Genomic DNA, 25748 nt, shown 5'->3' on the forward strand with positions numbered 1-25748 from the left:
ATTCTCAGGTGCTGGTAACTTGGGTAAACAGTCAGCTCCCACATGGCTCTTGCTCGGCTTATGAATGATTTTAAAGTTGAATTCTTGAAGCAAAAGCATCCGACGAACAAGTCGTTCTTGAATGACAGTCTCATTGATAAGATAAAGCAAGGCTTGATGATCCACATAGAACACAAAATGATTACCGAGTAAGTAATGCCTTAAATACCATTCCCAAAGCTTCTCATTCGGTAGTGCTATAATTTGACTCGGCAGGTGTTAATAATCGACTGGCATAATATATGGGATAGTCCAACGCCCATTCACTGAGCCAGAATAATGCCCAAAGCATAGCTAGAAGCATCCACATGCACATGGAAGATGACATCCCATTTGGTTGCCTTAGAATAGTAGTAGTCATTGCTCGTTCTTCAAATCATGGGAGACTACAGTTAACTCGGCATTCCATTCAAACTTAGCATCTTTCCTAGTACCCCGACTCGAAAACAAAATACGCTCTTCGCTAGATTCAATGAGATACCCACGTGCCTGCATCTCAGAAAAACCTTCTCCAGGTATCCAAGATGATCTTTATGTGAGGAATAGACACAGAAAAATGGCAATGAACTCGGTAAGGTAATCTAAAAAGTTTCTGTTGGGGTAAAGGCACATTGCCAACCCTTCATTAAAAGATAGGACACCTATGACTGTCTTAAGACAGTCATAGGGTAAACCTAATCCTAATAAAACACAAGTGAGTTTGTGGTGTGGCTTATCATTCTTCACACCCGCACTAGAGTGTCACTCTCTCTCACTCTCACTCTCTTGCTCTCTTCCACTACTCTTCCCCTCGGGTAAAGGCACATTGCCAACCCTTCATTAAAAGATAGGACACCTATTAAGACAGTCATAGGGTAAACCTAATCCTAATAAAACACAAGTGAGTTTGTGGTGTGGCTTATCATTCTTCACACCCGCACTAGAGTGTCACTCTCTCTCACTCTCACTCTCTTGCTCTCTTCCACTACTCTTCCCCTCTCAGTTTCAACCATAAACTTCTGGAAGATTGACGAGGCATTCTTCATCCAAAAGGCACAACTTTGGTTGCATAAGCGTCCCATTCCGTAATAAAGGCAGCCTTGGACTGATCTTCTGGAGCCACAGTGATCTGATTATAACCACTATAACCATTAATAAAAAAGTACATCTCATGTCAGTAAAGGGTATAGGAAATGGATCAGGAGATGTCTGTGCATTCCACACAGACTCGAAGTTTGCCATTTTTCTTGGGCACAACCACTTTAGGAAAGAGCCAGTCACTACGATCGGTGGCATAGATGAACCCCGCACGTAGGAGTTGATCCAACTCGGCTCGTACCTGTTTGGCATAGTTAGCATTCATTCTGTACCTTTGTTGTCGAATTGGTTTAGCATCTGGCACTAAAGGTATCTTGTGTTGACACAACTCAGGAGAAACTCCCCTTAAGTCTGTATAACTCCATGCAAAGTTCAAACACATCCTTGTATTTGACAAATAAATATCTTATCATTCCGAGTTGCTCGGAAGAAAGATTGGCATTTACCACTACTATAGCAGGGTGATCTTGTGTTCCGAGGTTCAATTCTTGTGTTGGCTCTAGAATCAATTGTTCAGTACCAAGTCGAGTGAGAGTCACTGGTACCTCAGCAATCTCCCTTTCTCCTTCAATATCCTCAGTAAAATTACTCGGAAAAATATCTTCCTACTTGGCGATGTGCTCATCCTTTTTCTGTTTGATGTCTACAGCCACTTGGAAAATGTCTATCTCACCTATAGGTAGGATCTGCAACTCCATCAAGCGTGACTCGACATTAAGAGGAAATGGATCTGTGGCTCCAAATTCTTTAACAAGATAAGGACGAACAAGAGCAGCAAGAAGCCACAGAGGAGGATGAGGTTGAGAAGACCCAAGATAAAGTGCCGGAGGGGAACATTGCTAAGGGCGCCTTCAAGCTGAAACAAGATAACCCAAAGGGGAATAGCTTTGCGGGCACCTCCGAGGAGCCAAAACAGGACAAATCGGAGGGGAATAGCCAAAAGGGCACCTACGGGGACATGGAAATGGAAGTGACCAAAGGAGCAAAGGGCAGTGGGACACCCAAGCAGCGGGAAGAAGAAGTCACGTCCCAGGAGCGGAGGGAAGTCTGGATAGAACACGGTGATGCCGAGCCTTAACAAAAGGTCGAGCAATAGAAAGGTGGTTCGACATTGGCCACTATTACTCTGCCTCCACCTCCTTCGCCTTTGTAGAGCCTACCCCATGCAAAACCATTCCCCTTAGACCCCCTTCTTATAGAGAATAATCGTCATGATTAGGTTGCCACCGAGGGTCAGTGGTAGATGTTAAGGGAGAATATGGTGCATGCGGCACATGCCTTAAACTTCTTGGCCAACCACTGGATCCCTCCCCAGGTACTAGAGCACAACTTATTCCTTCAATTGAAGTATAGGAGGAGAAATCAAGGTTCTTTGAGGAACAAACGGCAAACCTGCGTCAAGCCGAGGCGGACTTATCTGCGGAATGCAAGTCACTATAGGAACAACTAGAGGGCAGGAACGCGGACGATGAAAAGATGCTTCAAAACTACTTGCAGTTGCAGCCGGCTCACACCGAGTTGTAGACGGGCTATGGTAACTTGCAGTGCGAGGTAGAAAGACCAAAGACACTCTCGAGTAAGGCCAAAGGAGAAGTAATGACCCTGGCCAGTAAGAACATGAAGTTGCAGCATACCTTGCAGTGCTTACAAAAAAAAACCTCGGAGGCTTGGTAGCAGCAAGGGACTTGGACCTGAAGTTCTGGAACAAGAGAAACGTGGCCCTGAAGGAGAACACGCAATTACAGGCCATGCTGGATAGGTACAACTAACTACAGCAGTTAGTCTGCCTCTAGGTTCCTGACGAACATCTAGACAAGCTGCCTCGCCGACATCCACCAGACCACAATGGCACAGATGGCCAGGCTGATGTGCGGGACTTATCAAATTTGAGCGGACATGTGGGCATTTGGGGGCAACAATCCACTGAAGGGGGAGGTGCTTCACAGACCAAGGCAATAGAAGGAATCTCGACACCGCTTTCAACAGGGCAAGCGGAAGGCACCGAGAAAGCCACTTAGACCGACTGCGATATGGGGATCACAATTTTGCAGATGCCGCAATGCAGGTCACAATTTTGGGAGACACAACTAAAGCAGGGGTACAAACAAAGCAAACAATGGATGCCGAGCTCATTTTGCCAACTCAGGGTCTCCCCGTTGTAGTCCCAACTACGAAAGTTTTGCGCCGAGTTCTGGATCGGGAGGAGATGCCCATTCGTTACCGGTTGTAGCGGCAAACCTAGGAGATGGAATTGTTTGCTCCCCCCCATTCAATGCACCAAGGTGTCCTTGAACTAGTGCAGCCGGTGGTCTTGGTATATGACTGACCAATAAAGGCGTTCAACCATTTTGTCCAAGAATGCGCTCAAGGCTAACACAATATCTTCAAGACCAAGTGCATGTTGATCCTGGCTCGCCAAAGTATACCAACTGCCGAAGTTGTCCATGCCCGAGCTACCTACATACTATGGTCATCTTTGCAGGAGCTCAAGAAGCTCATAAGTAGCCATGTGACAGAAGCTAACTCCATGCATGACAATATACAAGATGTATGTAAGGATCTCGGCATGAAGTGGCAAGAGTGGGTCAACTAGGTCTAGCGCTATACGATAAATTTTGCAATGGTACTGGACATCGACGAGCCATTCGAAGACCCTGTAGCCGAAGCGTGGGCAATGGAGTGGCTTAGCAACCCCGAGCGGCCTCCCGTAGATATAAGTGAAATCTATCCTTGGCCACCCAAGGGGCGTTGTTTTAAAGCTGAGCCACCACGCTCCCCTCCCTGCGCTTCTACCACAGATGAGGCTGGTCCATCTTGACCGCCAGTCCGTCCTCGACCTCCACTCCGTCGAAGGCATTGACATTAGCGATCATGCGGCTTCAACCCTAGAGCCTCCGCGTTCGAGCAATGGCTAGTCCTTGCTAGTCCGTGAGGACACGGCCAAGAGTAGTTGAGGCGAGATGTTAGCCCTCAGGTTAGGCTAATCCGAGTCTAAGTGTGGTTACCGAGTGCCGACCTTGGATGGAAGCGATGGTTTGAGCCGAGCACGAGTTTTGTAGTGGAGGTGCAGAAGATTACGGTGTCACTACCAATTAGCATATGGAGGTTGGCGCACCGAGCGCATATCTTTTTGGAAGGCGGTTTTCTTAGGTAGAATGATATGGTTGTAATAGGTAGAGAAGAGAACAAGAGAGCAGTGTGCCAACTTCTTTTCCTCTGACTTGAGCTTACTAGGATAGGGAGTGCTTACTGCAAGCCGAGACGGCTTGGTTGTAATCAAGTTAGTTTGATTCAATACAAGTGAATGTTGGTTGCCTATTCAACTTTTTTATTGTTTGTAATCCATATTCCAAGTATTTTGAACTGTGTACGCGACTCGGTATTCTCCCGTCATCACACGGTTCTCCTACGATAGCTAACCCTGACCTCCGAGTGTATATATGTTGACATCTGTTCTGCACCCTAGCACATACCTTAGGACTGCAAGAGAAAGCATCTTTAGCAAGTAGCATCAGGTTGGGTTATCATTGAACACTTTTTTGAGCTAGTCGGGTGAGGGAATCGGACCATCAACACAGTGTGTCATGGGGGCGTGAAATTCTAAGTACTTTAATGTACTACAAGACCGTGACAACTTTGGTTTTAAAAGTCCAAGTGTGGGCTTAATAATGTATAATTAAACGCGGCATGGTGCCTAGCACATAAGCGTAATTAATCCCTAGGCCCAAAGGCATTCCAAGGAATTAAAAGAGTGGTTGTTGGGAAATGATGATGTGGCATTTTTAATGGGCCCCCTAGAGGGCCATGTATCTTCAGTGGCCCCCCTAGAGTTCGAGGTGGCTCTAGTGTCATCTACATGCTCCTTTGCCATTCCTGGACCTTCCTGGGCCTTCTAAACTTCACGTGTGTGGTTTTCTCTCTCATCTTCTCCCTTTGTTGAGATTTTGGACTGGTTTTTCAGCCTCTTTCAGCTAAATTCCTTTTTTCTTCATAACTCCTCACCTATTTGGATTCCTCGACTTCCGTTTGGCTCGATGGCTTCCCCTCTGCCTTCCCCTTCGCAGTGATATGCTTTTCCCTCCGTGCGTTTGGTAGAACGGGCAGAGCTGAGCACTTCTTTTGCTGGTCGAATTTGCAAAAGTGGCTTTTTCTGGACCTTTTTGCTTCTACAGCCTCCTGGGCCTCTCCTCTTGCAAAGCTACAGCTTTGTGTTGAATTTCGAGTGGTCCCACGCACTGGTTGACGGGTTTTTCTCAGTTTTGGAGGACTTTCCAGCAATGAAATTTCTCCAAAACCTTCTCAATGCATTCCTCTTTGAAGCACGCTTCTTTTGAGCCCAAGAACTTCCACTTCTTCACGACAGAAGTGCTTCTTTTCGCATTTTCCAGTGGAATTCTTGCTGGTCGGTTCTTGTAAATGCTCTTTCTTCATGTCTTTGCACTCCTCTTTGGCTTGGCATTGGCTACTATGTCCTCTTGGCGATTAAGGACTTGGTTCGAGTTTTTAGGGCTTGGTGAGTTGTGATTTTGCTGTTGCAATTTCCTTTTGCCATAAGCTATTGGTTGGCCTTGTGTGCTGCCTCTTTCTTGGTTCACAGGTGCCCAGGCAGTGCTACATGAGTCATTCTTTGGTTGGGTACTTTGCTGATTTTATTTTGGAGCTTCCTTTCCAGGTTTCTAAAAAGATAAACGAGGTAGCTTACAGGCTGAAGTTGCCTCCGCATTGGAAGATACATAATGCCTTTCATATGAGCTTGGTAAAGCAATATCATGGAGATATTCCCGAGGATTTACCTGATGAGGTGCAGCCGGATGGAGGAAGGTGAACTGGCAGATTCACCTGGGATATTGCAGCTTTACCTTGATGCTTTTCAGTTAGAGCCGACTGCGGTCCGGGCTCCTACAGGTAGTTCAGCAGAGCGAGCGTCTGGAGCATTACCTGGTGTTCAAGAGGGGGGTAGCACCTCCACTCCCTCAGTACAGACGGGCTCACCGTGATTTCATGAGGTCGCTTGATGACACTGTATGTTTCATCCGAGATACTGAGCTGACAGTATTTCTGCTATGAGACTTCATGATATTGATGCATCTTGACTATTGATCGCCGAGGATCACATAGATTTTGAGCAGTATATATGGATGGATGCATGCCTCTCCTAGCCATATTTTCACTGTCTCTGTATACTATAACTGCGGCTTTCTTGTATACTCTTTCATGCTATATTTCATGCTCGCTCCTGTGTTTTGGGGCAGCAAACTGTGGTTTGCTGTTTCAAGAGAGGATATGTCACAGGGGCAAGAAATTCTAAGTACTTTAATGTACTACAAGACCGTGACAACTTTGGTTTTAAAAGTCTAAGCGTGGGCTTAATAATGTGTAATTAAACGCGGCATGGTGCCTAGCACATAAGCGTAATTAATCCCTAGGCCCAAAGGCATTCCAAGGAATTAAAAGAGTGGTTGTTGGGAAATGATGATGTGGCATTTTTAATGGGCCCCCTAGAGGGCCATGTACCTTCAGTGGCCCCCCTAGAGTTCGAGGTGGCTCTAGTGTCATCTACATGCTCCTTTGCCATTCCTGGACCTTCCTGGGCCTTCTAAACTTCACGTGTGTGGTTTTCTCTCTCATCTTCTCCCTTTGTTGAGATTTTGGACTGGTTTTTCAGCCTCTTTCAGCTAAATTCCTTTTTTCTTCATAACTCCTCACCTATTTGGATTCCTCGACTTCCGTTTGGCTCGATGGCTTCCCCTCTGCCTTCCCCTTCGCAGTGATATGCTTTTCCCTCCGTGCGTTTGGTAGAACGGGCAGAGCTGAGCACTTCTTTTGCTGGTCGAATTTGCAAAAGTGGCTTTTTCTGGACCTTTTTGCTTCTACAACCTTCTAGGCCTCTCCTCTTGCAAAGCTAGAGCTTTGTGTTGAATTTCGAGTGGTCCCACGCGCTGGTTGACTGGTTTTTCTCAGTTTTGGAGGACTTTTTGGCGATGAAACTTCTCCAAAACCTTCTCAATGCATTCCTCTCTGAAGCACGCTTCTTTTGAGCCCAAGAACTCCCACTTCTTAGCGATAGAAGTGCTTCTTTTCGCATTTTTCAGTGGAATTCTTGCTGGTCGGCTCTTGTAAATGCTCTTTCTTCATGCCTTTGTAGTCTTCTTTGGCTGAGAATGCAATTGAGCATTGGCTACTATGTCCTCTTGGCAATTGAGGACCTGGTTTGAGTTTTCAGGGCTTGGTGAGTTGTGATTTTGCTGCTGCCATTTCCTTTTGCCATAAGCTATTGGTTGGCCTCGTGTGCCACGTCTTTCTTGGTTCACAGGTGCCCAGGCAATGCTACATGAGTCATTCTTTGGTTGGGTACTTTGCTGATTGTATTTTGGAGCTTTGAAAAGCTTTGTGAATGCCATCTGGAAACCACTCAAAGAGAGTGCAGCTGGGGTGCAGTGTGATTGCATCTGGACAGCCAATGGAATTGCACTCGGAAAAGAGAATGCCTTTGGGTTGAGCCTATGGGTTAAGTGCACTTATGTGATGGTGTTCTATGCTTGAAAGCCTTGCGAAGGCTCAGTGAATTGGGGCTGTGTGCTCAATTGCAGGGAAGGTCTCCCAGATGCAACTTGTAATCATTTCATTGTGAAATATAAAGAAATACCGAAAGAGGCGCCATGGTGTTTGGGGCCAATCGGCGGGTGCACTTGTCTATGTTTATTGAGCAGGGGAATTCTAGCCTCCATCCTTTTTCAGTGGTTTTGTTTGTGAACAAATGGGTAAATGCCAAATGGTGATCATGCAATGGTTAGTGGTTGTGATATATGCTTTGTGAGATGTAAATAAGTGTTGAAGTGATTAAAGGTTTAGTTCCACTGCCCTCTAAGTGATTAGAGGCCAGTTTCACAGTGATCGGCTAATCAAAGCGGCTCGGTCTCTAGGAGAGGTATGTGATCAATATAGGTGAGTAGAGTGTAGAGTTGTGCAGAATATCTTGGTGAGAGGCTATGATCGAAGTGTAGGTCGTGATAGGTAGTGTAAGTGGGTGGTATGGTAGGTGCTATAGCAAGGCGAGGAGTGGTAATACTAAAGAAGAGATATGTATGATCTGCTCCAGGTGTAGGTGGCGAAACAAAGAAGTCTATGATGTGTGACGTGAAGGCAGGGGATCCCAAGATATAATCAACCACGTTAGATCCCCCTCCATGTGGAGAGCAGGTAAAACCACTGGAGGAGGGCCATTGTTCATAACCATTATAGAGAATGAGATCATGCACTGTACCTAGATCAAGTAGTGCATGTCCATAGTAGGTAAGTGGGGCCCGTCTATCAGCTGACACTTGTGATATGCCAACGTCAGCAAGATCTATATCGGGAAGTTAAACAACATCCTCTCAAAAATCTAGCAGTGGCACCTGATGTGCTTTTGTCCTCGTGTTGAAGTCTCAAACTTAGGAGAACATCTTTGCAGCTTGGAAAATCCATGATATCTTGGTCGAGAGGTGTGCATGGTGATGTCTCAGCCTCCTCCCGAAAGTGTGATGTCTCTGGTGGGAAGTAGCAGATCGCTATGAAGAGATCTCGGCTAATCGTGTGTCATAATCGAATCTAAAGGAACCTAGATTGTGGGTCCCTCCTCTCCACTGAGACCGTCCCAATGAGAGATGATTTATATAGGACTGCCACTCCTCTTGAACCACGTACTCCACCTGTCTCCCTCGTCTCCTCCTTGTAGGCTAACTCCCAAGTCTATCCACTGACCATCGGTAAGGGGCGCTCTTGGCTCTGATGTGTCTTATGTAGAAGACAATGTCTCGTCTTGTGTAGGACTCTGAGAAACTCTCAGGCTCTGACCAAAGGGTACCATATAGGTCCAAATGATGCAAGCGAAGGTCTTGGTATCCTGCGTCTCATAGACCCCATCCCCTATGTGTGAGGGCGGTCGGGTGAACGGCGAGGCTCGGTGATGAGACGTCCACCCCGCACTACTCCCTGTTTCCCTCCTTGCGAGCCGCATCCCGCAGCTCCAAGAGAGCACGTCTCTCCTTTACTTGCAAAGGAGTCAAGTCCTCATCCATACATATAGTGGGGTGATCCCATAGAGCTGATCTACGACGCAAAACTGCCAAGCTTGCCTTGAGTGTCTCTGAAACGTATAACAAGAGGCTGCTCTCTGTTGGGGTCTCTCCCCACTCGCCATGCTCCCACAATAGTATGATCAATGACCCTAATGTAGTTGCCACAAGGTGGTCGTGTCGACACGTCCATCGATGAGATCTCTATCCGTGGGATCCCTCGAACTTTGATATCGAGAGCCTTAGTGGCCCTTTGCTGCTGCTCCAAAAGTGTAGCCAAAACGGTTGCCTTCGCAGGTTCCCTCTTCTTTACCATTTGGAAGTCTCTGCTATGGTCGACTGCATGGTGGCTATCTGGGCCTCCACTGCTGCTGGTGTGCGGCTTGAGTCCATGCTCAAAGAAGGAGCCTCCTTCTGGAGCTCTATGATGTCCTATCTGAGCTCTTGGATAAGACTGGCTTGCTGCTGAAAAAGAGAGAGAGAGAGAGAGAGAGAGAGAGAGAGAGAGAGAGAGAGGACTCATGAAGAGGCAGTGAGGCTGAAATAGCTCCGTACAGGTTTTATCAACATGGTCCAAAGAAGAAGAAGACAGAGAAGAAGAAGAGGAAGAAGGACGCGACCTCCGAGAGCCAAAAACAGCCCAAAAAATAAGTACAAAACAGAGAGAGAGAGAGAGAGAGAGAGAGAGAGAGAGAGAGAGAGAGAGAGAGACGACCTTTGGGAGCCAAAAACAGCCCGAAAAATATCAAGTACAAAACCAAAAGACAAATACATAGACTCCTCCCATAGTGGAAGGAAAAGACTATTATGTAGATCTATGCCCTTAAAGCCAAAGGTGGAGCCTTGAGCAATAAGTCTGGAATCCCTGTGTGTCTCTCAAGGAGAGTGCTGAAATCATCCTTGATGTGTGCATACCGGGGGCAAACCATAACTAGGTGTTTGTGTTCCTCTATCTCCACCAGACCTAAATCATAGAACTAACATATTCTTTTTTCTTTTGGCACCTTATCCCGTGCTTCTTTCTCAATCTCTAGCATATGTGACCAGGTTGAGAGAGAGAGAGAGAGAGAGAGAGTTGACATGATACAACAAATTGAAGAACTTGGTCTCAAGTGTTTTGTACCAATCCTCCAAGACAAGGTCTAGACACTAGCACGAGCGTGGCGATGCCCAAATACATCGATAGCTTCATTGCATGCATGTCGTTTACCCCCCACCCCCCCATGCCCCCCCCCCCCCCCCCCCCCCTTCCCCTCCTCAACACACCCCCTGCCCCCCTTCCCCCCCTTTGACACACCCCATGTCCCCTCCCTCCCCTTCCATGCATGTCGCGTAAACCCCCCCCCTTCCCCAACACCCCTCCCCTTTGTGCACATGTCGCATATCCCCCCCCTTTGCGCGCATGTCGCATACCCCCTCCCATGTCCCCCCCCCCCGGCCTCTAAAACACCCCCCCTTGCACGCATGTCGCGTAACCCCCCCTTTCCCCCAACACCCCTGCCCCCTTTGCACGCATGTCGCGTACCTCCCCCATGTCGTGTACTCCCTCCCCCTTGCGCGCATGTCGCGTACTCCCCCCCCCTTTCAAATACCTCCACATCATGCTTGTTTAGGACAGTCACAATTTCAACTACCGGGCCAAATTTGATTCGCACTTCTTCCAGGAGCCTTCGAGGCCAGGGGCCTAACAAAATTGTACTTTTTCGGGTAGTTTGGAGCTTCCAGGCAACTCGATTCGCTTCCAAGCGAGAGGATTTGCTGAGTTGCACTTGCCAGGGGCTTTCAAGGCTGCCAGATCTAATTTCGCTGCTTCCAAGTCTACTTCAGAGTCTCCAGACTGAGCGTTATCAGAAGTCGCACCTGTTTGAGCTGCTCCAGGCTCCCAGAATTGGATGAAACTTCCAGGGTGCCAGACTGCTACCAGATTCAAATCGCCTTTCAGGGCTGGACTGCCAGGGGCCTGAGGGGTGCTAGAAGGAAATCGTTTTTGCTGTTTTTCACCTCTTTCAGGGGTGCTGTTGCTTATTTCAACTGCTAGACAGCTTGAGAATTGCTACAGACAGATTCGGCCTTTTGCATGTTGTTGTTTCAGGGTTCCCAGAGCCTTCAGATCAGTCGATTGCTTCCCAGAAGCTCTCCTACTGCCTCATAATCTTTGGATTCTATTGCCTTGTCGCAACTAGCCTTTTTGTGCCTTGGCTGTTTCGCTGGTCTTTGTCCTGCTAGGAATTCCATGAAGGGTATCAAAGCTGCCAAGACAGACTTGACTCCTGCCAAGATTTCCTTGAAGCGTATCAGAGCTGCCAGGTTAGAACTATCAGTCAGAACCAGAAGAAAGGCTGCCATGGGATATTGCACTGGACTAGGAGGCCTTCCTGAGATTAAAACTGATGGATAGCAGGACGGAAGTGCCTATGAATGGATTATTCAGTTGGCTGATTTTGGGCTGAAGCACAACAATGCTTTTTTTGTATTTGGATGCCTTCTGAATAAATATGAAGAAATACCGAAAGGGGCAGTAAGTTTAGGGCCAATCTGGTGTTTGGTGCAGGACAAGGGCAATCTAGCTCTTGGGTGTTTTGTTCTAAATTGTCTTGGTTTGCTGTGGGAAGTTCTAAATGGTTGGAAACCAGGTATTTTCTGGTTATTAACTGCTCGCTGTCCTTTGGATTTTCCGAAGGCTGGTTTCAATGGTTCCATTGCCGGGACATCTCCAACTTTCTCAAGGGGTGAGATCTGTGGTGGTTGTGGACGATGCTGAGATCAAGGATATTACCATCTCTCTCAAGAGGTGAGGCCTGCGGTTGCTAAGAGAATTCAGCCAAGATGTTGTGCAGGGAATGCACAGGATGTGCCAAAGTATATGCCTCATGAGGAACATCCAGAGACAGAGGAAAAGGACGAGATCTTGATTCAAGAGCGTTATTGGCACATAGTGGTAGAGCTTCCTCGTTGCTATTTGGATGTGATGTGGATGGAGGAGGGTGAACTGGCAGATTCACCTCAGTTGATGTAACTCTGCTTTTTAGTTTGAGCCGAATTCGGTTGTGGCTTTCAGGCTTGGCAGAGCGTGCGTCTGGAGCATTGCCTGATGCTTAATAGAGGGGTAGAAGCTCCACTCCCTCGGAACAGAACGCTTCGGATATCTAGAGGTCGTTTAGTGACACTGTATGCCTCTCACCTGAGGTACTGCTAATACTGACGGTATATCTACCGTGGGACTTCTAGATCAGTGTACTAGTCGCTATCAGACTATTTGTACATGGTATATAAGTTGGTTACATGCAGCTCTATCAAATGATATATTGCATGTATATCTTTATCTTGTAATCTTGAAGAAACAGATACATGTAAGAAAATGGCAGAGTCTGCCAAATCTGTCAAATCGCCTTTCAGGATTAGACTGCCGTGGGCCTGAGGGGTGCTAGAAGAAAATCGTTTTTGCTGTTTTTCACCTCTTCCAGGGTTGCTGCTGCTGATTTCGACTACCAAATGGCTTGAGAACTGCTCCAGATAGATTCGCCTTTTTGCTTGTTGTTATTTCCCCAAAGCCTTCAGATCGGTCGATTGCTTCCCAGAAGCTTGCCTACTGCCTCAGAATCTTTAGATTCTATTGCCTTGTTGCAGCTAGCCTTTTTGTGTACCAGGAACAGCTAGGGTTGGTAGTTTTGCTGGTCTTTGTCTTGCTAGGACTCCCGTGAAGGGTATCAGAGCTGCCAGGACAGACATGACTGATTTCTCTCCTGCTAGGACTCCCTTCAAGGGTATCAGAGCTGCCATGTTAGAACTATCAGCCAGAATCATAACAAAGGCTGCTTGGGATATTGCACTGGACTAGGATGCCTTTTTGAGACTGAAATTGATGCATAGCAGGACGGAAGTGCCTGTGAACGAATTATTGAGCTGGCTGATTTTGAGCTGATGCACGACAATGCTTTTTTTGGATGCATTTTGAATAAATGATAAAGAACTACTGAAAGGGGCGCTAAGTTTAGGGCCAATCTGGTGTCTGGTGCAGGACAAGGGCAATCTATCTCTTGGGCGTTTTGTTCTAAATTGTTTTGGTTTGCTGTGGGAAGGTCTAAATGGCTGGAAACTAGGTATTTGTTGGTTATTAAATATTCTCTGCCCTTTGGATTTCCTGAAGGCCGGTTTCAATCAACAAATAGTGATCCCTTACAGCCAGTGAGAAAAACATTACAAACTGGTTATGTAGTGAGTACTTTTGGGCTAGCTTGTGTGCTAGCCCCAGTACCTGGTTGCAATGTTCCAAAACCTCTTTTATGCAGCTTCCTAGATTTTTGGCTGGCTGCTCCAGCAGAATAAGCTATCTATGCTGCCCTTATACGTATGTGTGTGTAAGCTCTGCATCTTAGGAGTACATGTTGCTCATCTTCTACCTCCCATGTGGGGCAGATTTTGCAGATCCTTTCTTCTTTGGGGTCCTTGGTCTTACCCACCTACCCCTCTCCACCTCGAGAGCATGTGAACTAATTCTGATTTTGCAGATCAGATGTCTTTAAATATTGACTATGTCCTCCCCGAGGGTTCTGCATTTCATTGAATTGATTTCCTGTTTGTAGAGCTGCATTTTCGCCCCCGGGTTTCGCCATAGTTTCTGCAACATTCTGCATCACTAGTTCCCTGATTTCACATGCATCTTCTGGTAGATTGGCAGCTGTTATACCCCATGATTCCATCCACCTCATCCCTTCTTTGTGCCAGCCCATGATTTGCGTAGCTTCCATTGCCTTATGTGGTATCCCACTGGCATCCATCTTCTCTACTTTGTTGAGGTAGGCCATGAATTGACATAATGCTTCCCCTTCTAGAGGTAGCATACCTATGGGGTTAGGGTGTTTGTGCCTTAACCCCTAACTCCCCTATTAGGAAACGTTTAACCACATGATAAGCATTAACAAAGCTTACCTTGCAATCTGAACACGTTCCCTGCTGTGTATTCACATCCACTCCTCCAAATCATCTATAAAGGACTGAAAAGTGGAGGGGGCAGCCTTGCTTAACCCCTATGTCACCGTTTATCATAGCTTTCCCCCTGGAGCATTACAACTGTGCTAACTCTTCTAGAACCCTCTCATAGAGTCTGTGCGTGGGCTTCTCTGAGTTCTTGAGGGACTTCAAGATTTTCCAATCTTTCCCATAGCTTCTTACGCGGGACTTTATCGAAGACTTTCTTGAAGTCTACAAAGCAACAATAGACAGCCTCCTTCTTATGTTTGGCTCCTTCAATTGCAACTCTTATGGCAACCCGATGGTCAATCATCGAGTGTCTGGGGTGGAATTGGTGTCCTGACTCCTTGTTCTTCCGACAAATTGCTGATTTTGTGTTCAAGGATAGTACCATATAGCTTTGCCATTAGGCTGCTTACCATGATTATCCGATAATTCTTTGTCATCTTACTATCTCCTCCCTAAAGAATCAGTACAATCCTACTAAGCTACCAATCTGATGGAAAACCTTCCTCTAGCGCCATATTCATAAGCCTGGTAAGCATTTTCTTTGCCTTTTCGCATCCCCATGTTAGCATTTCCGCTACTAGTTCTTGTCTATCTAGAGCTTTCCCATTAGGTAATTATTTTAGGCCTTTCCCCATGTCTTCCTATGTTATGATTCTATTTGTTGCTTTGATAGTATAGTTGTGGTTGATCTTCTCTTCCACTTCTCTTTCATAGAGGCTTTTGACAAACCTTATCAGCTCATCTCTTCGTGCCTTCCTTTGTTGGGGTTGGTTGCTGTGTAATTTCTTGGAGAGAGAGAGAGAGAGAGAGAGAGAGAGATGATATGATATGATTGTATTACAGTCTGTGGGAGATCCTTCAGGATTTATGGGACTGGCGATCACTATTAATTAATGGTGATCCCTTACATCCAGTAAGAAATTACAAACTTGTCATGTATTGAGTACTTGTTGGGCTAGATGGTGTGCTAGACCTAGTACCTTGTTGCGATGTTCCAGAACCTCTTTCATGTAGCTTCCTAGATTTTTGGCTGGCTGCATCTTTGCTGCACCCATATCAGTCTCTGATATGTGCGTAGGCTCTACATCTCTCTACCTGCCCTCTGGGGCAGAGTTTGCAGGTTCTTTTCTCTCTAGGAATACGTGGTCTTGCCCATCTACCCCTCTACCTCGAGATCGTGTGTGTGTGAGTGAGAAAGAAAGAAAGAAAGAAAGTTTATTAAAGTCTTCGGAAGACCGATGGGTCTATGAGACTGTGTGAATCCTGATAGAACGAACTGTGGTAGTGGAGCTACTAAACGAGCATCCATACCAATGCAAAATGCAAAAATGCAGAATGGCAGTACTAAGTCCTAAGTACAACATAGTCATGTCGATGGTCGACTATATATCAATCTCAGTATCATCATCAATATCATCATCATCCCCAGCAACAGCAAGATATCAGGATGGATGAGGCAATGGAGGCATGAAGTCGGCAATAGAGTGCTATCGGCCACTCAGAGGTGCAGTCCTGGCACGTCTCCTGGTCGTAGCTCTGCATCTAACTAGGGCTACTGTGACCCCCGTCGGTCAGGCTTCGACTCTAAACAAGGAGGGGATGTCTCCAAGTGTGATCTGTGTGTCGACCCTCTGTCTGAGCTGTCGGGTCATGGGCTCCGGGTCACGGTCATGTGAAGAAGTCTGCTCTTGTCTTCGTGCTCGGAGTATCCTCTCGCGGTGTCTAAGTGCCTCATGAATGAAACCTGCCAAACACCGCTGGTCTAGGTAGGAGAGGAAACGGGCTAAAATCCCATAACTATCCCTGAAGAGGCAGTGGAAACATTCTCGGATCTCATAGTACACAGGACACCAAAGAGAGAGAGAGAGAGAGAGAGAGAGAGAGAGAGAGAGAGAGAGAGCATGTATCATGTGTGGGTCTGTCTTGTTGTCTTTTGGGTTCTTTTTCGTTGGGTGGGGCGGGTTCCTATATGTTTGCATCTACATTTTTTCATGAATGCATGTCATCTCATAGGTCTAGCATAATGTGATTTGCAGTTGGCGAAGTTTTTACAAGGGCAACTTCCCGTTGATCTTCTTCCGGTAAATAGTTTGCATATGGCTCCAAGAGATGCCCTGTTATCTTGAGATTTGCTTTTATCTTGTTCTGCTCATCAAATCGTTTAACAATTCCGGGTTCTTGCTGGCCACTGCAGATTGTCAAAGAAATACAATGCACTATCCCCTTGGAATTCGATTTCGAGCGTGAGGTGTGGTTTATGGTATGTGGTCATATCTTCTCAAGACTACCACCTTATCAAATCTTTTCTTTTTGTAGAGATGAAAGAGAAATTCTCTCTTTTATTACCCCCCCCCCCCCCCCCCCCCCCAAAAAAAAATAAAATAAAATCTATTTTATTTCGTTTGGATCCTAAATGAAAATTTGTATCAAGTGCTGCCCCAGCATGGTCTATGCAGATGCATAGAGAGTTACCACACTTTCTTTGCTCAAACAAAACATGTCTCCCCTTGGACTAAGAAACACCACCTTTTCTTTTCCCATTTTAATGGCATACATAGGTTCAGTAAATGCACGACTCAGGAGATTTTTCCTTCTCTCTCCTGATTTCCAGCCACATGTACTTTTTGTTTGGGTCTGCCTTCACAATCTCTACTACCTTGTCCCATCCTGTCTTCATGTAGCATATTATTTCGCCAAAACCTCTCCCTTCTATGTAGTCTTTCTTATTCCAGATTGATGTCTTTGTGAACTAGGGCTGTTGTATCGTTGCCTTCAGCTTCCCAGGTTTCTAGTGCTATGAAAATCTCAGTCTCTGCAAACATATCAGCCAGAGGTAGTGCCAAAGTGTTATCCAGAGATTACCCTTCTATATTCCATACCTTGATCCTGAGGGTCTCAAGTCCCTAGGCTTTGTACAAGTTCTTGTTTTCTGTCTTTGTTCACTATTACTGCATTGCCATCTTTGATGAAGGCCAATTTCTTATCTTTCTTGGCATTTTTCACTTTTTCCACCAGTCTGCTTCTTGCAAATTTGATGTCAGCGCTTTTTCCTTCAGTTCACGATAGTTTTGCAATCAAATTGAAAGGCATTGCAGAATTTTCCGCCCTGCTGCACCGATGCTTGGCCCAGGCTACTGGATGGACTACTAAATTTTATTTAATCGCATGGAACGAGATGCTCACAATCCTATATGTTTGTGGATTCCATAGCACTCTTGTATCATCACAGGAGGCAAAAGATTTTTTAATGCTATGAGTTTTCAGAGCTACAAGTATTCATATCTTTAGTACTGCCAACAGTCATTCTCTCATGCATGCACACAAATCAAGTGCAACAGTTAACAATATACAAAACGACGCATGCATGTGCACAGGGGCACTGATACACACGTGTGTATATAGATAGATACAGATATACATGTTTACACACACGCACTTTTTTTTTTTTTGGGTAATATCCAGTGCAGTATATTTATATGCTCATAAATTTACATGATGGGAGGTCTCCGAAATGGAGAGTATCCCAAAGATCAGAAACATAAGAAGAAAAGCTCTTTGCAAGAAGCATCCATATCACCCTCATGGCAGGCATCATATAAGGATTGCCGCAATGAGGCTCGGAAAGATTCATATGACTTGTGAATCTGCGGACCCAAGTATGCCAAATTATGCTCACTCCAGATTGTCCAAAGAGCCCAATATCTCACCCAAGAGAGAAATAGTGAGTATTGAGACAATGACCTCATAAATCTGCCAAAGAGCCAGAAATGTTTCCCAAATCTATAACTCGGGAAACGGAGCCGAAGATAATCTGAAATTCTCCTGAGGAGGATCCTAGAACACGGGCAGTGCCAAAGCAAATGAAAAACAGTCTCTGAAGGAGCCTGACATCTTAAACATGTGGATGGTGCAATGCGACGTTTAGCAAGTGTGACCCCCACTGACAATGTGCGTGTCATACATCTCCAGAGAAAAAGTCTTTGTTTCAATGGCATTTTACACTTCCATAACATCCCGAGATTCTTCCACCACCATGAGAGGGGCTTCCTTATATGCCACAGAGAATTAGCATATTGCTGAATCCATGGAGCAGGCTGAAGAAGCTTGTAGGCTTTGATGGAGGTTAAGGCAGGAAGAGGAACAGGATGAGTACATGTAGCAGAGGGTTGCAATTGCCAATCCGTAAGCCTGTCTGTGTCAGCCACAGGAGGAACAGGTAGAAAAGGATGTAATAAATCAGCAATTTTCTTCCATATAGACCTATGATGCATTCCCAATGCATAGGAAGCAGTGGCTTGAGGAAAAGATAAGACATAGCCCTGATCATCTACCACATCATGTATGTATCTAATTCCCAATTTCATGCGATTGTATGCCTGAACAGGTTCCTGTAAAGCGAGTGGAATGTCAAAGATGGCACTCCAATGAATACTTTCTTTCCTCATTGAGTTTGTCCCCGAGCAATTATCAGGAACCCATTTGACCTTAGAAAGTACTTGTTTCCAATCAAGTATCAGAGCAGTAGAGAAAGGACAGCCAGGTATCTTCCCTACAAATCTCCCAATGACAACCTCCCAATGATCAGTAATCCAATGACCATAAGCACAAGTCCTCATGTTGAGACACATGGATGCTAGCATACAAGTCCATGGCTGTTGTTGGCGGAAAAAGTATGCAGCATAGTCGCCTTCCTTGCAAGTACATGATATCTTATATTGAGGACATTAAGTCCACCATGCATCCTAGGAGAGCACACCATTTCCATCTTCATCAGTCTCAATGCTTTCACAACAGTTTTTGTCCTCCATAACATCTCCATAGCTTGAGACATAAAGGCTGAAATATCCCTGGAGGACCAATGGAGCAAAGGCAAAGAGAACTGGACATAGGACATTACAATGGATTGTACTATTTTGAGCCTGACATGAAGAGGCCAAGTAGAAATCTTCCAGTATTCCAGTTTGTGTTGAAGTCTTTGGAAGATCCATTTTAGCTGCTGCTTCCTGGTGATATGCCATCCTATGGGTTATCCCAAATGCCTAACTACATCTTTGGAATGCACCACCTGACCTGGCCAAAGAATAGAATGCCAGTCACATTGTTTCAGGGGAAGTAATTTAGATTTGTCAAAATTGACATGCAATCCCACTGCCAAACCATACAATGAAAGAGTGGTCATAAGCATGTGAACTTTCCGGGGAGAATTCTGTGGCATAAAGAAGGAATCATCAGCATATGCTTGTGCCAAAAAAGATGCAGCCCCAAGGATTTTAAGACCAGTCATCTGTCCTGTGTTTGTAAGATGATCAAGATACATTAAAAGGGGATGGGTCGCAATGGCATAGAAGAGAGCACTAAGAGGGCAGCCCTGTCTAACTGATCGACCCAATGTCCATGACCGAGACAGATGACCCCCAAGAATGCACTGAGAAGTAGAGCCAGAATAAAGCCAGTAAACTGCATTTGCTATCTTGGGACCAAAGCCCAACTTTGTCATGATTTGAGAGATAAAATCCCATTGAACAGTGTCAAATGCCTTAGCAATATCCACCTGCAATATAAGCACATCTTGATGCGAATACTTAGCATATTCAATTGCAGTCAAGGCATTGGATATATTGATCATGGATTTGTCTTCGGCACAAACCCATACTGATGAGGATGAAGTCCCGCATCCAGTATCCTGTGAAGCCTATGCACAATCATTTTGGCAATGAGTTTGTAAACTACAGGCATCAAAGTAATAGGCCTCCAATCTGACATATGGTCACACAGATGTTTTTTGGGCACAAGTTTGACTATGCCATGCTTCCAAGAGTGCGGCAACTGATAGGCAACATTGATCATTTGCAAGAGGACTTCTTTTAAATCATCCCAAAAAGAAATATAAAATTCCACCGTAAGGCCATCCCAGCCAGGGGACTTGTATTTGCTGAGGTGGAACAATGCATTATCAAGTTCTGTGTCAATAAAAGGTCTCTCCAAGGTAAGAGCATCATCCATTTCCACTATTCCAGAAACATATTGGAGAAATTCAGTCCTAGCATCAGTCATTTGATTTGATGGGGAACCTGGAGCGGAGAACAATTTCTGGAAATAATTTTGGCATTCATCTTGGAGATCAGAGAAAGAGTGCGTCCAAGAGCCATCTAGCTTCCTTACCCTTAGACATGAGTTTTTCTTTCGAGTAGCATGCAAGCCCTGGAAGAAGGCTTTTGATGAGCAGCCCTTATCCATGAGGGGCTTCATTCTTGCCCTAATCTGCCATTTGTGCAATTTCCTCTGATCATTAACAGTCAATTTAATCTGAGCATGTGAAAGGGAATCGTTTTCTGAATCAGAGAGAGCCCTTAACTGAGAAAATTCTGTCAATTGTTGTGTTGTCCTTTTTGCCCATTTAACCTCATTCCTCCGTTCAGTCATATGCCAGTTGCCATACTCCCTTATGACATTCTGCATACGAGAGACAAAACTGTCCCAAGCATAATTCATGTCCTCCTGGGCATGCAAAGGCAAGGGATGAATTGCAAGTCTGATCATTTGCTGAAAATAGTGATGTCGGAAATAAGCCTGATTAACATGCAATAATCTACTGGAAAGGGGTGGCAAATCATCCAGAGGCATGCCAAGCTGCAAATTCATCCACAATGGGGCATGATCTGACAAGCCCAATGAGAAATCTATAAGGAGATGAGGGCTAAAATCTGCAAATTGTTGTGGGTAAAACAAATACCATCTGTCAAGCCTTGCCCAGTATGTAGTAAGTGCATTATGATGAAAAGTATATCCAGGCACTGACCCTTGGAGAAGCAGCCATAAATCTTCAGCCTGCAGAGAAAGAAGCATGCTATCCCATTTCTGCCTTTCCAATGATAGCATATGAGATCTTGAAGTGGTGTTATCTCTTGGCAGAGGGGAATTATTAAAATCTCCACAGATGAATGCATTGGATCTCCATGGATATCTGCATAAAGAATCCCATAATGAAGCCCTCATGGCAGAGGTCTGGGAAGCATAGACTGATGCAAACTCAAGAATATCACCATTGACATTACATTGTATGACCATCCATCTGCCACTGCTGTCATTGAAGGCTAACTGAGGTTCCAGCTCATGTCTAACCAGTATGCATACACCTGAGTAGGTAGTGGTACCAGCATAATATATATCATAACCGCCAAAATAACCATGATGACCAACCATGGAGTGTTGATTATGCTCTTGCAAACAAACAATATCTAGCTGCATTTTATGTTGTTTACACACACGCACACACACACACACACACACACACAGAGGCACTCATGCAATGTCTCATGTAAATGTGCACTCCTGCTAGACACAGCTTGTTCATAATTTTTATGAGATTGTTTGCATACACCTTCTAAGAATTTATGTGAGCGTAAAGTAGCACTAATAGAAACAAAGGGACTGAGTCTTTTTTCAATAAGCTCTTCTTGAATACTGTCTTTAAAACAAAGATATGGGTTTCCTTTGTTTAGTATGAACTGAGACTTATCAGCGTTAGTTATAACTTATGGAGTGTCTCTATGGACAGACTTATATTAGGAATAGTCTGGAGGCCAATGGATTTGAGAATATAGTTTGTCCTCTGCCATATGTAGAATTCTGCTCAAATCGACTTATTGTGATGCAGGTAACATTTTCTTGCCATGTTTTGTAGTTTAAGCAAAAGTTGCAGGAAGCTTATGACTAGTTTGTGGTGTTTTCTCAAATGAGTTTTTGTTGTGCTAGATGGATCAGGCAAAATTTCAGCTTGATTTTTTTCTTCCAGGGCAATGCTTGTGCTTTGTGTGTGGGCTACTGTGATAGCCGTTTTGTATATCATATAGTTGGAAGGCCATTTGTTGTAATCTGTACCATTTGTTGTAATCTGTAATCTGTTGTTTTGGATGTCTTAGAAGGTGGAAGGGGTTCCCTTTACCCAAATATTACATTCATCTAACGGAGATTTGCAATTCAGGTAAAGCTTGGAAGCATCTCAAGTACCATTTGGGTCTTGTGCTCGGGAAAATTTCATGCTTGTTGAGTGTGGAAACTGTAATAAAGTCTTCAATTTTGACTTTGGGCAGGATACCTGAGGCAGCACGTGCCGTGGAACATCTGATAAAAGCTTATGGCCAGGTACTTCACAAGCTCAGTGGCTTCACTATGGTCTGATTTGTAGCATATAAAATATGGCAGGATTTAGAGGTGCAGGACATTTCTACCTGTGTTTCATCAGCCCTTTTGGGAGCCTTTTTTGGCGTGCTTTTATAGAGAGCACAAGTAGTGTCTCATTGGTCTAACAAGTATTTCAGGTATATCTAGCAAATTAAGTGTGGAATTATTGCACATCATGCATTGTATTGCTCAAAATTCAAGAGTATAATATGAGCAAGAATTTTCACATTTGAAGTCCCAATCTGTCATTCAAGAGGCCTCTGAAGACCCAATATCTCCCTCTGAAAATAAGAGGCTCATTCTTACAGCTCATCAATTGTACGTTGTGATGGATAAAAATTAGTGCTCTCCTCACCATCTGCAAATGCAGATCCTCAAACGCACTTCAAGAATCCGCCAAGGCCATCCTTAGCAACCAAACATCTCTCTCAAAGTCACCAAAATCATCCCACTCAACTCTCTCCACTTCATATTCATGAATTACAGCACACCGAAATGGCACGGCATTCCATGCCATACTAACCATGTACTGAAGGACCCATTAAGCGTCGGCCAAATCAGATTCGGATCTGAAAAGAAATCCTTGTCTATACTTCGCTGAGGCCCCTTCCATCTCCAATTCCCCCACCAGATGCTGCACTATCCCAGACTTCTCAAGCCCCAGGGTTTACCTGGCCCTAGACTGCTTTTACAACTGGACATGCCCAAAAGAAATGCTTTGCATCCTTCATCGGCTCATCGGCTCACCGGCACATTGGGCATTTCACATTGCAATTCTTCCACCTTCCAACCTTATTCCATGAGGAGCTTGTGCCCCATCAGATTCCACATAAAGATCTTTAGCTTGGAGACCCTAATCTGCTGCTACACCTTCTTCAAGAGAAATCCCCGTACATCTTGAAGATTCCAAGTCCTCCATTGCAAATTCCTTAGCTGACTGCACTTATTGGTTGGCCAATCCTCTCCGGCCACCTCCATCACTGCGTGGGGCATTGGAGTATTACCATAGAGATGTTGTGATGTGAGGAACCAAAGGTAATCATCCTAAAGGATGTCTTTTTCTTTGTCTTCCATGGCTTCATTAGCAAAAACGAGTTTTGTGTGAAACACCATCGTTTTGTTTTCTTTTCTTAATCGTTGCGTGCATTTTAGGTTTCCTTAATCTACAAAGCTTGCGTAGGCTTTCTAGGATCTCGACCTTGCCTCCTCGATGACGGCTTGAAGAGTGAAATGGTGATCAAGGGTAGAGTACTGTCTCAGGAACCCAGCCTATCCCAAAGCTCCCTGGTCTTGTGCCTCTGTGTAAGAGCTGATCTCTCTCTCTAGCACCGATCCATAAATTTTTTCAAGTGTGTGGCCAATCATGACAGTACAGTAATTTCCCAGTGTCCGCGGGGTCCTCTGCACTGTATATCACCACAATGGTGGGGATACTCCAAGCAGGTGGGAAGCCATGGTAGATAGCATGATTGAACATTTGAGCTTAGATCAGAGCCCAAAGTCTCCTGACCATGTGCAAAATGCTGAGTCCGCATTTCTTATGATCCTGGGCTCTCGGGTTGTGGAGCAAGCACACTGCAGCTCGCACATTCTGTGCAGTGAACAAGATAGATGTCGTGGGCCTGTGTAAGGAGGACATATTAGGCCTTGCCTGGACTGGGATGTCGTAGAGCGATGTTACGTATGTTGGGGAAAGAGAGAGAAAGAGCACTCTTCCTTGTAGAAGCATACATGCACGGACACACACCATTGGCAATCTTAGGTCATACTTTGTTTCTTGTGCAAGCAGATGCTCTTCATTGATGGAGTGTTTCATGCGGATCCACATGCTGGCAATCTTTTCTTGTTATCTGATGGTCGACTTGGGCTTCTTGATTATGGGCAGGTGTGATTCTGCAATAAACTTCAAAGCTCTTCCAAAAATATACTCTTGTGCCTCTCTTACAAAGTGCACTGCTTACTGTTGTCTGTTTCAGAGCAAAAAAATTGACGTTACAGCACGCAGGAAGTTGGCTCGAATGGTGTTAGCATTGTGTGAGGGCAATGAACTTTCAATCGCTTTGGCGCTGCTAGACATAGGTGTGGTGTTTCAGCGTGATAATATGACAAGTGTACCATTGAGTACAATAGCAATTGCAGCCCGCATCTTGTTTGATGTGTGCTATGTGGAGGAAGCTACAGTTTCTCCAATGGCGCAAAATTCTATACTCCGAACAATTCCTATAAAGAAATTTAATCAGGAAATTTGGATGGTAAGTCCGCGTACCTCTTGTCATATTCAGAATTATGCAATTTGGTGCATGCGTATATATCTCTGGTTTTAATCAGTTTTCACTTTATTTTGAAATCTTGTTTTTTGCACTTCCTCCCAGTTTTGTTTCATGTTGTACTTATATGTCCCTCCTGCTGAGCTTAGCTCTAAAATTGCCAGTGTTGAGCTCCGACAGTATTGGCAAACCCTTGTGTGAGGACTAATATGAGGGCATGTTTCTACAGGTGGTCAGGACTAATCTGCTTCTTCGGGGTCTTTGTTTCTCTTTGAAGCTGGATATCTCTGCTGCTAAAATTTGGCACCCATATGCTTTGTGTGCCTTACAGAGCTTATAATATATGGACGACGTAACTTTCATTGTACCCGATTAGAATTCTCATTTTGTGATGTTTGACATTCTTTCATGAGATCTTGCCTCTTTATTGTGTGTATTTTGTGGAATCACCTTGCATTTGCTCATTTTACATGCAATAAAGCTCATCCTTTGAGTATTGCCTTGTGCGTTGAGTGTGTTACTATTCACTTGGTGTGTAAAATAGGTGACAAAATGAGAAACCATATCATTTGGCATTAGATCTTGGATAGAGTGGGAGATTTTCTAAGTCTCTTACAGAAATAATTTTCTACTCCTCTTGAGCCTACTCTAGCTCCTCTAGTCCTCTTGAGCCTACCAAAATTAGTGTTCTACTCCTCTTGACCCTACTCTAGCTCCTCTACTTCACCCTCAAGGTGGTTCGCCTATGACCAAAGAACTCAAAATTGTTCATTATGTAGTTCAAGATCAAGGGGCTTAAGGATTCTCAAGTATCCATTCAAGAATGGAAGATGGGCATGCAGACCTTTAACAACATGTTTCAAATCTGAAGGAGATGGCTAAACAAATGCACTGGCTATCGATTTGTGGTATCCAGTTGCAAGATGGGCTAGCAAGCCTTTAAGTGGAACTGTAATCGCATGATCCTTCTTGTCAAAACGTATCAAATGGAGCAAGTAATAGTGGATTTCACATTTTTCGTAGAGAAAGTGGCCCTTGTTTACAGGAGGAGCCAACTCTTTATGCAAGGAAGGTCACTTACCTTGGAGGGCCCCGCTTCAAAGTTGATACGGCTTTGGAATTGACTATATTTGATGGGTCCTTT

General features: G+C 44.9%; 1 protein-coding gene across 5 annotated transcripts in view; it reads left to right on the forward strand.

The window, feature by feature from the left end:
* LOC147883024 (putative aarF domain-containing protein kinase At5g05200, chloroplastic) overlaps positions 1-25007 on the forward strand; it is an 86164-nt gene extending 61157 nt beyond the window's left edge. For 2 of the 5 annotated variants that reach the window (XM_087399911.1, XM_087399915.1), the window contains 8 exons: positions 16190-16234; positions 16348-16413; positions 21712-21810; positions 22076-22137; positions 22247-22298; positions 24127-24222; positions 24314-24589; positions 24834-25007. In XM_087399911.1, the coding sequence (XP_087256037.1) occupies positions 16190-16234; positions 16348-16413; positions 21712-21810; positions 22076-22137; positions 22247-22298; positions 24127-24222; positions 24314-24589; positions 24834-24944 (807 nt within the window). In that variant the 3' untranslated portion in view covers positions 24945-25007. The remainder of the gene's footprint in view (positions 1-16189; positions 16235-16347; positions 16414-21711; positions 21811-22075; positions 22138-22246; positions 22299-24126; positions 24223-24313; positions 24590-24833) is intronic. The other 3 variants (XM_087399912.1, XM_087399913.1, XM_087399914.1) reach the window with 3 other exon arrangements.
* Positions 25008-25748: the final 741 nt, after the last annotated feature.

This window comes from Dipteris shenzhenensis, chromosome 28, assembly GCF_047967505.1.
Source record: "Dipteris shenzhenensis isolate YYH24624 ecotype China chromosome 28, Dip_SZ_1.0, whole genome shotgun sequence".
In the NCBI taxonomy this organism is placed as follows: domain Eukaryota; kingdom Viridiplantae; phylum Streptophyta; class Polypodiopsida; order Gleicheniales; family Dipteridaceae; genus Dipteris; species Dipteris shenzhenensis.